Here is a 16,419-nt window from a genome sequence, read left to right as displayed (position 1 = left end):
GCTGTGAGATATCTTCCAGAATTAATATTAAGTGATAATAGAATTAAGTGATGTTAGCGTGTATAGAATATAAGAGTTCAGTATCAGTTTATTAATCTTACGAGAAATTTTTTTTCTGTATGCCTGTGAAACAATATATATTCTTTACAGTTTCAATTCAAGCAATTTTTGTAAGAAAATTACAATGCATGGCCCAGTAAATTTTGAAAAATCTCCAGATCTCTGCCATTTTGTCTACATTTTGAATTTATCAGTTTGTTCCTTGCTCAAACTTTCTTTTGCACTAGAAGGATTTCTGAAATATTTTTGTCTTATTCTGACCCGGTAGTCGTAGTTAATCTGAAATTTCCTGCTTCAATCCAATGCAGGGGCCCTCACATCAAATGGCATCAATGCAGATACAAGCGCTGAAATAGGACGAGCTAAGAATTGTCTGAGCCCTGAAGACATTATTGAGAAGTACAAAGAAGCTATTTCCTACTATAGCAAGGTAACATTGCTATAATAAGCAAGCTTTTTATATGTGAAATGAAATCCATCATAGATATGCACCAGTGGTAATGGACTCCACACAGCAGCGTACATAGCTGGTAATAGACTTAAAGAACAGTTGGAGATTTGTGGAAGTGCTAATTGGATGAATCAGCACCTTTTTACATAGCTGCTCATTTTTATACAATAATGTTTGCTAAAGAAGAATGTCAGTTTAAATTGTGGTGTTTTTTTAAAGGAAAATTCTAGATTCGTAGTCCAATGCAAAAGTTTTATTTGTATCTTTAGAATGAATAGTAGCATAAAAGTATGGTTTATCAATCTTTTATCAAACCTTGGGCTTGTTGGTTTCCCAGCCCTTTCTCTTCCCCACTCTGGCCCAGTTGCACAGAGGAAATTTGGAGTCTTAATTTAAAAACAGAAATGAATCATTATCTCCCCCTGAACTTGGCCAGACTGTGATTAGCAATAAGCGGTTTGGAGAAACAAATCAACTTCCAACCAAGGTTCAGGTTTAGAGCGTTGTTTCCCACTTTCAAGAGGTGATGGAGGCTAAGGCTGAGAAAACAAGGCTCTTCTAGTGGGCATTTGGGATGATGCCATGATCAAGGTTTATTTTATATGCTTTATAGCCATGGATGTTTTGTTCATTGTACTTCTTGTAAACCGCCGAGAGTTCTTCAGGACTGCAGCAGGGTATAAATATGATAAGTAAATATATGTCCAATAGATTATAGTGACCATAGTTCAAAACTTAGATGTAGTTCTACATATAATTACTTGAAAGAGGAAGCAAAAGCTTCAGAAGAGGGAGGGGATAAGTTTAGGAGGAAGTTGCATCTGCAGATTCATGTGTTTAGTCAGTCTCTTGAGAAAAGTTGCTGCTGCTTTTTATTATTAATAAGAGCATTTGACTTGCAGTAGAGAGATAAAGCCAGTTTTAAATGTTACCCTCCTTTTTGTCTTGTGAGCTGAAAGGGGAAGAGATAAAAGTGATGGTCTGGGAAAGCAGGGATCAAGCTAGGAGTTGTAGGTGGAGTAGCTGCAATTTGTCTCTAAAAAGGCCAGTTGTTAAGCAGGCATACTGTAGCTGTAGAAGTAGTAGGAATACTTGCTTTACTTAAACATCTTTTCCCATTTTTTAGCATGCTAGATCCCTAGTACTCTGGAGCTAGAAGTTACAGCAAAGCCACTAGAAATACTGCTGTGAAGAAGCTATGTCTTGTGTTGTTGCAATGTGACATTTGGAATCTTCTGTCCTAGATTACATGGTGTTTTAGTGGAAAACAGCAGACGTAGGATACTGACTGTAGAGATGCGAAGGCTGGAAGAAAACTCAGGCATTTCAGGAAAAAAACATAACTTTATTTTTTTTCTAATACCGCTTTTGAATGCCTTTTGGAAAAAAAGAATTGCAAAGTAATATTTCTAATATTGATTTAAAGGAACACAAAACCAGTTAACATGTGAAAGAATGTGCTTACGTTTGGAAATACATTAAATAAAAAATAAAATAAGTTGTAAAAGGGTAAATAAGCTTTTTTCAATATAGGCTTACTTCTCTGTTTTCAGAAGTATGGGAAAATGATAAAATGATAAAAACATAAGAATAATTAGAAATTACAAACAGTGACAGTACTTCAGATTTAGAAAATGAGACTGATTAAACATTTTACATGGCAAAATATGTGTTTTGAGCTTTGGATCCCACCCCCAGTTTTTTTTAAATTTGCGCTTTCTGTAAGCATTAAGAATAGTGGAACAGTAAGTCCAAAATAAGTATTTGTCTTTATTTTATTGTACTGTTGATGGTTTATTCTGCTTGCAGCATTAATTGTTTGCTTATCAATTTTGGGAAGGGTGTTCTCTAGTGTCAGGTCTTGGCAGTCAATTCTGTACTGGTGAGGCTTGCTTTTCAGTAGCTCTGTATCATCACTTTTTCTTTGAACAAGTTTGGAAACTGGGTTGTGATGTTCTCACAACACAGTTGACCTGACCTGACTTGGGTTAAACCTGACCTTCTGCCTCCCTCCCTGCGTTATGCATTCCGATGAAGTATTTGTGTGTATGAACAGGGTCAGCGAATTGCATGCTGAGTAGAGGGATGCTTTGTAATGGGAATGGGACAAAATGGCTCCTGGTGATCTTATTAGTTTTAAACAGTGAGAATAGCCTGTCTTCATTTGGGAAAGTTGAGGGCCATGATAATTAGCTTTCCCTGTTTCCTGATCCTCACTGTAATCCTGTAAGATAGACTGAGAAATAGTCTGGTGGCCCAAAAGCAACCCGTGAACTTCATGGCTTCTGCTGGGTGGGTAGCTTCTCATTCAGCGCTACATGCTGTGCAGTACTGGATCAAAAACCTGGACATATCTGTCACAGTAAAGTCCCAGCACCACATTTATTATAATCTTACTAGACAGAAAATGAAAGAAAGAAAAAGAAAGAAAGAAAGAAAATAATTGGATTTTGACTGCTATCTCTTGCATTGTTTTACTCAGTAGAATTATTGGGTATTATTCAAGCACTATTAAAAGTAAGAGAATGGTTTCATAATTTGTGGCTCTTTATGTATCCATAAATGCAACCATACAACTTGGTTAAAGAGCCCATTTTTCAGCCCTGGCTACGTCTCAGCAAAATAGATTCATGCTGAGTTGTAGAACAACATAGCTTAGTCTATTACCCCAGAGGGGCTAGTATTCTTACAAAGAAATACATTTTATTTGTACATGTGATGAAGCGGTATATAATAGACCAATATTTTAATCCATTATATATGTTTTATAGTATAAGAACGCTGGCGTTATTGAGCTGGAAGCTTGTGTGAAGGCGGTGAGAGTGCTTGCAATACAGAAAAGAAGCATGGAAGCTTCTGAATTCCTTCAAAATGCTGTTTATATTAACCTTCGTCAGGTGAGAATGGACTTTTCTTTTAACTAAGAATTACTTTCTCCATCAGTCTTTGACCTATTTTTAAGAACAGAAAAAGTACCTTAATGACTTACACTTACACCTGCCTCATTCTGTGCCTTGTTTCTCACAGTGAGGAGCTTGATGCCTGCAAAAAGCCACTCCCTAAAGATAATACCTGAGTTCTCAGGAATAGCATTATAGCATATTCTCTATATATCCATTCTGTTTTGTTGTTTTGCTTATAAAGCAAGTTTTTCCTCAAACATACATGCTTTAATCTAGAAAGCAGCTGTTTCTTAAAGACTGAAAGTATTGACACTTCAGATATATTCATCATATATTATTTCTTATAAACCTTTCAAATTTCAGTTATCTCACCCGTAGATATTGAAAAAAAGATTGTCTTTTATTTTTACCATAACAAAATGTATATTACAAAATGCCATTTCAACGTATTTAGAACAAGTAATGTGCGCAGCGCATGGAGTCACCTGCATAGTGAGAGGGGCAGTACATAAATGCAATTAAATAAATTAATAGACATTTAGCGATTATCACCCGCTTTTTAAAAAGCTGTTGGGTGTGGGACTGCTTTTACAGTAGCTTTATATTGATATGTGTGCTATCTTTATTCTTACTCTTACATATCCTTGAGTGCTTCCCTAGTTCAGACATAATAGGGGGCTCTGGCTTGGTATAATTATATTGCATTTTATACTGATTGATTATTGGTAGTATTTATGATTTTACTGAAATTTTAAATTGTTTTTATTGTGAACCGCCCAGGGTCCCACCTCCCAGGGAGATGGGCGGTGATAAAAATCTGGTAAATAAATAAATAAAAATAAATAATTGTAGTGAATGGACAGGCCACCAACCCCACTCGGCACAGTCTGCCTGCCAATCCTTCTGGCCAGGCACCAAGCTGCAGCCTGCAGATGTCCCAATATACATTTTTTGGCAGGAGGATGTTTACCTGAACATGTCTGCAGAAGGCTGGCCAGCCTTCTCCCTTTTCTGTTAGAGAGCAAAACAACGTTTCTTTTTGAAACAAGGAAAAGGATTTGCTAGAGAAGAGGCTGGAACAGGCGGATGTTAAAAATCCCCTTCAGTCTGGTTTAAATTGGAATTTCTAGAAAAACAAAAAACAAAGCAAGGTAAAATTAGATCAGAAAGGAATTTCCAATTCATGAAAGTGGTACTTAGGCAGGCGTAGACAAACGTCCTGTTAGCACTGTGTTGAGGTGGTTCTTTATCTTCTGTGAGCCAGTTAAGTTATGTGTTACTTCTGATTTTACCTCCTCAGTACAAACTCAGTTGCTGTATGGCTGATGTATCGTGGGATCTCTGTGCAGCAGAATCCTCTTCATTACTGTGATCTTCCCCATGCTTATATCCTCCTTTATCTTCTCTGGGGAGAGATCCTTTCTGAATTGCTTTTGTGTTTCGAGCAGCTCTGCCCTTGATTATATCAGTGCTGATATAGCCTAGTTGCCTTTTTCAGTTACATCTTCTGTAAAATGCAGATAGGCAACAAACTGTATTCTTCTTGGCACTTAGCTTGGCGTTCACCAAGTTTCCTGTCCCATTTAACATTTTTTTAAAGATTATTTTAATTTTTAAAAAAATTGGAAGGAAGCTGGCCTGCTGCAGACTTTACCAATTATCCTCCCTATGTGTACAGTACGTTCAGCTTTGTTGATAATGTACTAGTGTCTTGTTTTATTTAAAAAAACAACCTCTCATTAGAATCTTTTGGTATACTTGAACAAAACTGGTAGTAGACTTTATGTTCATACCTTACATTTTACACTAGGGGTCAGCAGTGTTGCATCATAAGAATTGATTAATGCTCTGATTGGAATACTACCAATAGAAAATACTGTTTAATAGACTTTTAAGTTATCCAAATATAATGCTTTGCTTTTTTGGGCTTATTCTCTTTTGCAGAGTTATTTCTGTCTTTAACTGGAATAGTTAAACGACAGAAATAGAAACACAGAATCACAGACTTCGACTGCCTGCTCAGTGCAGGAATTCAAATTAACGCATCCTAGGCAGATGGCAGCCCAGTGCCTGCTTGAATGGACCGAGAGTAGGGGAGCCTGTTGGGATCTGATGCACCCAACCTCTGGTCAAGCAACCCAACGGGGTTTTGATACAATAAGGATGCTGCTGTGTTTGTTACAACTGGGGAACTTGTAATATTTTGATAGCCAGCAAGACCTCTCGTCACTCACTGAACAACCTACTGTAAGCAAGAACTATCTGCTGAATAACTGATGATATATAAAGTTCTAAATCTGTAGGAAAATAAAATACCATAAATCCTCCTCCTCCTCCTCCTCCCATTTTCAGGGAATTTCTGATTGGGATAACTTTCCATTGTACGTTAGTCTTGAGATGGCTTTCACTCTGTTATCTAACTAAGGCATATTTTGCTTCCATCTCAAAGTGGATTTGTTTTTCACTGAGCAACATGAATATTTCAGTGCTCAGCAGAACACATTGCTCTGTATTCAAAGAGCTATCTGGTTTGGAAAGTAGGATATACTTTGACTATACAACATTTTTGCATTTAGAACTAGCTCCTCACACTTATATCCTTACAATTTTATGTGTGGGCCAGGCAATGGCACCTTAAAACTCTCTCCTGCAAACCTTGATGCTGATGTGATAAGAGATGGAATTCAGTCTCTCTCCCTGGAATATTCCATAAAATTCCAGCAGAATATTCTATTATATTCATCCGTTATTACAATATACAGGTACCTTTCCTGTGCTAATTACAGTTATTTTTATAAAATTGTTTCTCAGCTGCTTAGATATCAGATGTTCAGGATCCAGCGGGGGAAAAAAAAGTTCTGCCTTGTTCTTTTTCTTTTAGCCATCTAGACATATTATGTTAAGTTTGGCAGCACTGCCCTTGCAGTATTTTGTACTGACTTCAGATAAATGTTTTTCACTTTTATTTTTCTGTCACTGCAATCACATATCTCTAGGCCGTTTACAAATCAAATTATAAACATCATGAAAACTATAAACATTGTAATAACTCTTCCAAAGCATCAGTAAAATGTTAAAGTAGCCCCTTGCTGGTTGAAATGCAGATGTTAGGTCTCCAGAGACCTGTGTGGAAAGCCATGCTTTACTTGCTTTCTAAAAGGTATTCAAAATAGGGGCTAGTCCAATCTCCAATAGGGGAAACATATTTCAGGGGGTCAGGGTGGCAATAAAGAAGCATTGCTTCACACAGTGTCCTTATATTGGTAGTCCTTGACTTAATGACCATTTGCTCAGTGATCGTTCAAAGTTATGGCGGTGCTGAACAAAGGAATTTACACCCAGTCCCCAAAGTTACGGCCGTTGTAGCACCCCTGCAGTCACATGGTCAAAGCCTGACTGCACGAGGCTTTCTTCCCCAGGTTGCGCATGGTGGTTTCGTTGCAAGACCTGGGAAACATGACCTCACGTGGCCAGCAGCTGCCTCGCGAAGGGACAGGCTGGGCAGGCCTCATCGGCAGCGGGAGCAAGAAGACGGCGAAAGTTAGCTGGGGCGGTGGAGTGCAGGGGGCAGGGGTCTGAGAGTGCAGGATGGTGGGGGTAACTGGCTGGGACTGTGCTGGGGCAGCTGAAGCTCCCAGGGATGGCTTTGCACCATGCTGCAGCTCAGGAGCCACACAGTTCTGGGGTTGCTTGCTGCCTTGCAAGGCAGGGTGCAGGGCAACCAAAACGGCAGAGATGTGGGGGAGATGGATGGGTGGGGGGAGTTGGAGGCAGTCCCTTACCGTGCTGAGGCTTGGGGCTGGCGGAGACCAAGCCCAGAATGGCTTGGATTGCGGTGGGTCCTTGGCTAACAACTGGTAAAATTTACTTAACAGTAGCAAGGGGAATTGTTGTGATTGCTGTTGCTAAGCGATGTGGTCACGTGACGTCTTGCCTTATGACCACATCGCTTAGTGGTGGAACTTCTGGTCCCAATTGTGGTCATAAGTTGAGGACTACCTGTAACACGCTTTGTTCAGTAACAGGTGGCTTAGGGTGCTTTATTGTTGCAGCTAGTTACACTCTGGAAGAGGCAAACTGCTTTTTGTTTTCGGATACTGTGAGAAAATACCTGAACTGGAAATGTCTGTCTAGCGTTCATGCATCACTTGTTGAATTATGCTGAATGTTTGCTGAGTGAAATTTTATTTCTTTTTTCCTTATATATGTATGCTTTCCAGGGCTATTCTTCTTGCTGTTTTTGCACCTAGTTTGCTTATGGCAATTTTGGTTATTAAAACTCTTCTTAAATATTTTTTTCCCGATCTTCTCTTTCAGCTTTCTGAAGAAGAAAAAATTCAGCGCTACAGTATTCTTTCTGAACTTTATGAGCGAATTGGATTCCATCGCAAATCGGCCTTTTTCAAGCGAGTGGCAGCAATGCAGTGTGTAGCGCCAAGCATAATAGAACCTGGCTGGAGAGCCTGCTATAAACTTCTACTGGAAACACTTCCTGGTTATAGTCTATCTTTGGATCCTAAAGATTTCAGCAAAGGTACCAGGTTTGCGATAGGGAGAAATAAGCAAACAAACCTAACGTTTACTCTTTTGCTTTTTATGCAATAAAGCAAAATGGGTGAGAATAAAAAATCAGTAGGCTAAAGTTGCCCAAGTTATTTTCCATCATTGTTGCCCAAGTTATAAAGTTGATGTCCTAACAGCCAGGAACCACGCTGAGACAAGGAACAGGTCTCTAGTGTTTTATTGTTGCTACAGAACAGGGAAATCCTAACAAACTGAAGAAGCGTGGGAAAAACCCAGACATATAACCCCCCAGGGTTAAGGCGGGCCCGATCTGTGTCTCTTGGAATGGCCACCTAATTCCTCAGTGCTACGCATGCGCTTTACAGCCTGGATGGGAGCCCCCTGCTGGCCATCCTCACTCATGACAGTTGCCCAAGTTATTTTCCCTCATGCAGGACTCTTCCTTGAAGGAAAGCCTTCTGTGGATGGAAGAAGTTCTTTGTTTTACAGGAAGTGTTTTTAGAATTTAATTGATGTGACTTAATTTTTAGGAGACAAAATTATTTCTGTTTAGCTTGACTGATAAATAAAGTGAGATTTATGTAACAATGATGAGGAAGGATTTGAGAGAATATGCATGTTGGATTGGAGGTGTATTAATAAAAATCTGAATGTTCATTACAATTTGTGCTTTGTATTACAGAATAAGTCATTTGATTTTTTTTTTTATCATATGGCATAGGAGTTCCGTGTTCATGCTGCTTTTTCTGGCTGGGAAATCCTTGTGAGGTCCAGCAGCCAGATGTGTGGACTATTTAGCCGTGACAAGTCACGTTGCCCCGGGCGCACCACGAGGAGGCTAGTCCACATTGCACCAAGTTGGGCTGAGAGAAAGTGACTGGCCCAAGGTCACCCAGCCGGCTTTCGTGCCTAAGGCGGGACTAGAACTCTCATACCACACCTGATTGGCTCTTGGGCTGAGAGAGAGGGACTGGCCCAAGGGCACCCAGCCGGCTTTCATGCCTAAGGCGGGACTAGAACTCTCCTACCACTCCTGATTGGCTTTTGGGCTGAGAGAGAGGGACTGGCCCAAGGTCACCCAGCCGGCTTTCATGCCTAGGCGGGACTAGAAGTCTCATACCACACCTGATTGGCTCTTGGGCTGAGAGAGAGGGACTGGCCCAAGGGCACCCAGCTGGCTTTTGTGCCTAAGATGGGACTAGAACTCTCCTACCACTCCTGATTGGCTCTTGGGCTGAGAGAGAGGGACTGGCCCAAGGTCACCCAGCCGGCTTTCATGCCTAAGGCGGGACTAGAACTCTCATACCACACCTGATTGGCTCTTGGGCTGAGAGAGAGGGACTGGCCCAAGGTCACCCAGCCGGCTTTCATGCCTAAGGCAGGACTAGAACTCACAGCCTCCTGGTTTCTAGCCCAGCACCTTAACCACTAGACCAAACTGGCTCTCAGTCATTTGATGAAATGGAAAAAATGAAGCTAAAAAAGACAAAAATATTTTTATTGTGTTGAAGAAGGAATAATATACACTAGCATAATAGCCTGAAGATTTGTTTAAGGAAGTTCAAAGAGTTCTGTGGGCTTTAACATAGATAAATTCAAATTCCTTATCTAGAAGAGCATGGGATTATGGCCTTGGAGATCTTTGTAACCCTTTCTGATAGGGATTGGGCATCTCTGATGACCTGCCACTAGGAATGCTATGAACCTTTCTATCACAAGATAACTGTATTTGGTACTGTATCTAGCAGATGGACGACTAAATGCAACTCTTCCGTTCTGTCTCCCTGGATAGCCCTGCGTTTGTAGGTTTGGCTAAGCTTGTCATGTCAAACAGACATAGGGAGTTCATTGCTCAGTGAACATTGAGTGGATACTGCTGATCTAGAAGTGCATTAACACCTATTCTGGACTCTCTCTAAAGGAACTCATCGTGGTTGGGCTGCTGTGCAGATGCGTTTGCTTCATGAGCTAGTGTATGCCTCCAGGAGAATGGGAAACCCTGCACTTTCGGTCCGACACTTATCTTTTCTTTTACAAACCATGCTGGATTTTCTTTCTGATCAAGGTATTTGTTTTATTAAAAAAAAAACAAATTTTCTATAATACTATATATGACAATGGCCAATCAGCCACTTTAGGTATATCCAAAAGCTATAGAATGTTTAGTGTGATTCTGGTTGTCTGTTGCTGGGTAGAAGACAAGTCCTGCTCTTAGCTTTCCTGAGCAAACTGGAAACTGCCTTTGAATATTTCTTATTTTCAAAATGGAACAGACTTTGCCACTTTTAAAATTGTTACTCTGTCCTATCTCAAAGAGTTTGCAGGGTATTGCATTGTCAGTATTGCACAAGCACTCACAGTTGTTTCTTTTGACTAGCCCACAGTGTCTAATTGTTAATTTAAAACTTTTCAACTCTCTTCCCAAAATAATAGTCTATTTCTATCTATTTTAATGAAAAATTTACAAGTTGTATGTTTTAATTTGCTACAAGATTTTTGGCATTTTATGCACTATCAAGGGACTTTAGTGATCAGTGGTCTAAAAAAGGAAGATTGGACACTGGATGATAATTGTCCATAATAGGGGGGTCAAACAATGACTTCTTCAAGAGGGGGCATACCACTGCCTCCTTCAAGGCTGGCCAGACCACTCCCTCTCTGAGATACCACTGCATGGATGCATCTCTTGGTCACCTCCCGGGATATAACAGACAGGTAGCTGAACTGACAGATTGGAGGACCTTGTCTGCTTCCTTGGGTGTGACGTAATCAGACTTAGTCCAGATAAACTTACAAGACTGTACCCAGGCAACTCACTTGGACTTGCCAGTTAGAGTCCAACTCCAAGTGACTTTATCCACCAAGTAGCATGAATATTCCTTACTGCAGCCCTGCAGATGATACCGTGGCCTGCCTACCCCACCCCCAGCAGCAAGCAGGTCATTCTAAACAGGACCACTCAGCAGCTCTCGGCAGATGCAATAAGAGGGGAGTTTTGCTGCCCTTGTCGCCATGCTGTAGGTCTGAATATGGGCTCTTGCTTGTGTTCAAGTTGGATTCTTTGTTTTTCACCCCTGGTGCTCCAGGTGTTGCTTGTGCCACTTCATCTCCTGGCACTCCTCAGAGAACCAAGGTGCATCCCAGGGTCAGTGCACAGAGAGGGGTCACATAGGAGCAATCCGGTGCATCTGGACTTTTGCTTCACAAAAGAAAACAATATCATTGTATGCTTTGATATTGACAAAATGAAAATTTCACTTGATGTAGGAGATTGTTTTATATTGTACATTTTATAGTCAAATCTCCTGAAGCATTGTTGGTATATATCTTTTTAATAATAAAATAGATGTTGGTGAAGAATGGGATGATAAAAAATACAAGCATCTAATGTATAACAGCTTTCCAGAAAATCACAATGAAGAGATGCATTAGGATATTGCTTTGCATGGCTGGTGCATGAAATTAAACTCTGAAACTAGAATAGTTCAAACACGTCATGTCCTGTAAACTTAAATGAAGGTCCTGATGACAAGCTCCTAAGTTTAACTGGGGTGTGTTGGGGAATAGTGGGTCTGCCATAGTAATATAATACATATTTCTTTAGTTTGAATAAAATAAGTCAGGGTTTGTCTTACTGGATGTTTGATAAGAATAGATGCATTTTTCTTGTCACTGTACTTGATTTTAGGAGCAGAGTTGACGACAAGGCAGGTTGGAACCCTGAATCTAGCAATCAAGCAACTGAAGTTTTCATTAATGAGGTCCTAAACTGAGACTTGGTCAGGAAAAGTCAGATTAGGTTGCTGCATCCTTTATGCTGCCTCTATCATATTTGTGAAATAGTTTCATGAAAGCATCTTTAGTCTTCTGCTGTTTTTTTCACTTCCAGGTTCCAAGGTTTCCATTTCAAGCCTCTTGTTCTGCCCTCAGTTTTCAAACCATGGCATCTATTATGAGTTCATTTGCATCATTCTTTTATCCTTTCTATCTTGTTACCTTCTGCCTTTTCACACATAGGACACCCAAGGCAGCTAAGAGATAAACCAAAATCAATAAAACAAACAAAAAATAAGCCAGTTACAGCCTAGTGAAGCCAGAGTTGAAATAATCATTTCCAACTGAGCCTGACTAAAGAGAATTTACTTATTTTATGTCTTCCACAAGGGAATATGCAACAGAATATATCTTTTTGCATGCTCTCTCAACGGACTTCTTCAGGGTAGAAGGAAATGGCGGTCTGGTATTTTTGAGATCCGTGCCTTTCAGTCTTCTTTCCTATATCTCTTCTTCAGCTAGTGTGGGACTTTCCTTCACAGCTTTTAAAATCCTTGATATATTAACCTGCTTTCATAGTACGTGTCTTCTGTTCCAGCATCATTTGTGAGATGGAAATAACCTCTTACAATTTTGGTATAACAGTAATGAGAATTCTGTTTTCTTTTAGAAAAGAAAGATGTAACACAAAGTCTAGAAAACTATACATCAAAATGCCCAGGAACAATGGAATTCATTACACTTCCAGATGGCTTAAAGCTCCCCCCAGTTCCATTCACCAAACTTCCTATTGTAAGGTAACTACCTTTTGTTTTCATTCTTTATATTGTGTGATATTATATAGTAATGAATGATATGTCATACAGGCCTCCTTAGAGAACCTACTAGAGAACAATGTTAGATTGAGAGCAGTGAACTGTTTCAGGATGAAATCACTTGTGTAAAAGCAGGTGCCATTCAGAGGAGATTGAAACTTCTGTAAGCAGTAATTGAAACTTCCCTTGTATTCTGTGGTATTGTGGTGTGCCCTGTTGTAGATGTCGCTGCCCTGCCATCACCTCCTTCTCAACTCAAACAAGTATTTTCTTGAGCCCACGTGGCTATGAGGTACACTTGGGAAAATGCACAGCTCCTTTAAAGAACAGCCAACAGGTATAGGGAGGATGCCCATGGCAGATTTGAAGCATCCTAGTGAATTTTATTGATTGATTTATTTTATTTACTGAAATTTATTAGCTGCCCAACTCCAGCGGACTGTTCTGTTCTATTCTGTTCGGTTCAGTTCTCATAGTTGATCAATTCTTGCACAGCTGTTTTGTGATCCAAGTGAACTTTGTAATTCCTTTATTTAAGGAACTGAGTTTGGAGAGGCTGAAATATTTCCCCATTTAAAACTCCCCAGTTTTGGGATGTTGTTACTTTTGATCTCAGATCTGTATCCATTTACTCTTTTACATAGAGATTTGCTAGTCTGCCCTGTGTATAGAGCACTAGGGGATTGCTGACATGATGATGTACAGCACATTAGAAGATGAGAAATGGATTGTTCCAGAGGGGTTTTAATGTTGTGAGTGATATCATCTTGTAACAGTGCTTCCTGCAAAGATGTGGTAGTAGAATTGAGTCTGCATGCTATATGTCCATATGACTGTGATGTGATCCATTGTTATTTAGTAGTTAGTATTTAGTAGTTATTTTTGGTTACATGATTGTCTTTAAGCAAGGCACCTAAGGCCTATAAAAAGAAAGTGTGATTGTGGATTATTCTTTGAAAGTGCTATGCTCCACTTCTGTATTAACTGTGGAGTCCTTGGTGCTCTCTGAGCCTGGCTGTTTTCTTGCAGACGTTTCATTGCCAGACTAGGCAACGTCTTCAGTGCGAACAGGGAGTGGGCCTTGCTCTCAGTTTATATACCGTGGTTTGCCAAGCTTGTGTTGGTGGAGGTGTTGTTCCCCCCTTGAGAGTTCCTTGATGGGGCTGTTGTTTGCTGCTTGGTTGATAGACTCAATTAATAAACTGGGTTTATTGAGTACATATTGTAGTTTGAGAAATCTTTGCTTAAAATCTCTTAACTGAGTTTCTCTGTTGGATGGGTATCAATAGATGAGGTGTTATAACTGTTGGCTGTAAATGGTGTTTTTTGTAGTATGTTTTGGATGAAAGTTGTAGACATTTGCTACGAGTATGTGTGCCAGTTTTCTTTTAATAAAGCGATGTTTACATATGCACTGTGTAGCTTTACATTAGTTAATCTCACCATTTCCTCCATTCTTAGTCTCCCCCCCCCAACTTTGGAACTTTTTAAAAATAGCACATGCACACCCTATTTCTCTCTCTGTATATAATTACTCTTTTCTCAGAGTGTACTCCATACGTGTGATGAAATAGACTGTGTTCTGGGAAATCCAAAGCTAGGAATAATTTTGACTGATTGATGGATTGATTGTTTTTGTGCCATCAAGTCAGTGTCAGTGTCTTACCAATCACAGAGATAGATTTTTTTCCATGACCATCTGTCCCTAACCTGGTCTTTCAGGTCTTCTAATGGTGCACCCATTGCTGCTGTAACTGACTCCATCCACCTTACTGCTGGGTGTCCTATTCTTCCCTTTCCTTCCACCTTTCCCAGCATTAGAACCTCCTCCAAAGAGTTAGATCTTCACATAATGTGTCCAAAGTAGAATACTTTGAGCCTGGTCATTTGTGCCTTGAGTGAAAACTCTGGTTTGATTTGTATGATGATCAGTTTGTTTGTTTTCTTGGCTGTCCATAGTATTCTCAGGAGCTTTTCCCAGCTCCAAATTTCAATACTGTTTCTCCCCTGCTTCTTCAAAGTCCAACTTTTGTTTCCATAGATGGTGACAGGGAATACCATTGCTTGCACTACCATTGCTTGCACTACCATTGCTTGCACCATTCTGATCTTTGTAGCTCTAGACGCGTCACAGCATCTGAATATCTTTTCCAAGGTTTTCATGGCTACTCTACAAAGTGCTAGTCCATGGCATATTTCTTGACTGCTTCCTTCTTTACTGTTGATAATTGAACCTAAAAGGCAGAAGCTATCTACTACTTCAGTACCTACATTTTCAATTCTAAGGTTGGTTGTTCTACCTGCTGTCATTAGTTTGGCCTTCTTTATATCTACTTTTAGTCCCATTTTTTTTACTGTGCTTCTTGACTTTATTACTAGAGCTTGGAGATCCTTTGCATGTTTGGCTATCATGATAGTGACATCAGCATAGCTCAGGCTATTGAAGTTTCTTCCTCCAATTTTAAAATCAATTCATCTTCCAATTCAGCATACAGGTCGAATTAATAAGCGGAGGGTATACAGCCTTGTCACACCCCTTTGCTAACTTCTGGAGCCAGTGTCTTTTGCCATTTTCTTCTGACTTGGTAATGACTGGAGTGCTGATCTAGTACTAGAAGTTCTTATAAGTATGAAATATCATCTAAGGTATCTTGGATGCTGACATCTCTACTGTAAAGTATTTCTGTATATTCCTTCCATCTTTGTTTGGTCTTCTTTGAATCAATTACTATCTCTCAAAGAGTCCCCCTTTGGAGGAGATGGGCGGTGACAGAAATTTGAAATTCAAATAAATAAATTTGAAATATCTGTTCATTGGTATCCTTTAGCGTTCCTATTCGAATTCTGAGTCCTTCTGAATTCAGAAATCTTTTAGAAGGCTTTCCTTGTTTTTCCATGTCTGTTTCCATCGTCAGATGTAATAATTGTCTCATCTAACAGCTCTCTCCTTCCTCAGTCTTGTTCTTTCTTGGCTTTGGCTTCTCTTCTTGGCAATTTCCAAGATTTGTTCTGCCGTCCAGTTTGCTTTCTTCTGTTTCTTCATCTTCATCAGTCTCTTTTCACATTCATCCAAATGACTTCTGTAAGTTCCTTCCACAATTCCTCTGATTCTCTATCAATGAAGTTCAGGACTTCAAAGTGATTCTTGATGTTCTGTCATGCGCTGCCTACTACTGAGTAAAACACAGACACTAATTCAGGGAAGATCAGGTTCTGGTTTATTTCAGCATAGTGCATAGCTAGAAAAAGCTGAGAGTGAAGGGAGCGCGCCAGTGCGGGGTTTAAATAGCCCGCGCCGGTCAGCGCCCCCCCCACCTTGGGTTGTGTCACCCCCCCAAGTCCTGTATGCTTCGTTGCCGGTAGGTGAGGGGTCGCGGGGCCCCTGCTGGTGCCCCGGGCTTCTCTCGTAATCGTCTTCTTCCTCCGGCCGGTTGCTTTCAGCTGGGCGATATCCTTTGCGTTCCTGCTGACAGTTTCAGGTGTGCCTCGTGATCCGCCCTGTCTTTGTCGCTCTTTCTTCCCCCTTTGTGTTCTCTTGACTGGTTTTTCCGGCCGGGGTCGTTCCCTTCTCCTCGGGGTCTGTGTCTGTTGTTGTGCATCGCTTTGCTTATCTTTTAATCCCTTGCTCTTGTTTCCGTGGTATTGTTATGTGTGCCGTTGTGCTGATGCATTCAGCTCAACGGTGCTCATGACAAGTTCTCCTTGAAAATGGTAGGTATAAGGTCAGATCATATTGTGGAAACTTTTTTCTCCCTTCTTCTTTAGGTTAACTTGGAATTTGCATATGAGCAGGTTGTGATTTGATAGACAATCAGCACCTGGCCACGTCTCTGATGGTATAACTGAGATCTTCCACCTCCTAATATAATCAGTTTGATTTCTGTATTTTCCA

The 16,419-nt window shown here is 40.3% G+C and overlaps 1 protein-coding gene across 1 annotated transcript in view; it reads left to right on the top strand.

The window, feature by feature from the left end:
• The window catches only part of TRAPPC9 (trafficking protein particle complex subunit 9), a 321,801-nt gene that overhangs the window by 19,237 nt on the left and 286,145 nt on the right, over positions 1 to 16,419 (top strand). Inside the window, exons 5-9 of the mRNA XM_063299706.1 lie at positions 369 to 490; positions 3,283 to 3,408; positions 7,732 to 7,948; positions 9,860 to 10,003; positions 12,383 to 12,509. Of these exons, the coding sequence (XP_063155776.1) occupies positions 369 to 490; positions 3,283 to 3,408; positions 7,732 to 7,948; positions 9,860 to 10,003; positions 12,383 to 12,509 (736 nt within the window). The remainder of the gene's footprint in view (positions 1 to 368; positions 491 to 3,282; positions 3,409 to 7,731; positions 7,949 to 9,859; positions 10,004 to 12,382; positions 12,510 to 16,419) is intronic.

The sequence above is a fragment of the Candoia aspera genome, chromosome 3 (genome assembly GCF_035149785.1).
Source record: "Candoia aspera isolate rCanAsp1 chromosome 3, rCanAsp1.hap2, whole genome shotgun sequence".
Lineage (NCBI taxonomy): Eukaryota > Metazoa > Chordata > Lepidosauria > Squamata > Boidae > Candoia > Candoia aspera.
Note: the sequence above shows the minus strand (reverse complement) of the source record. Positions and strands in the feature narration are given on the sequence as shown.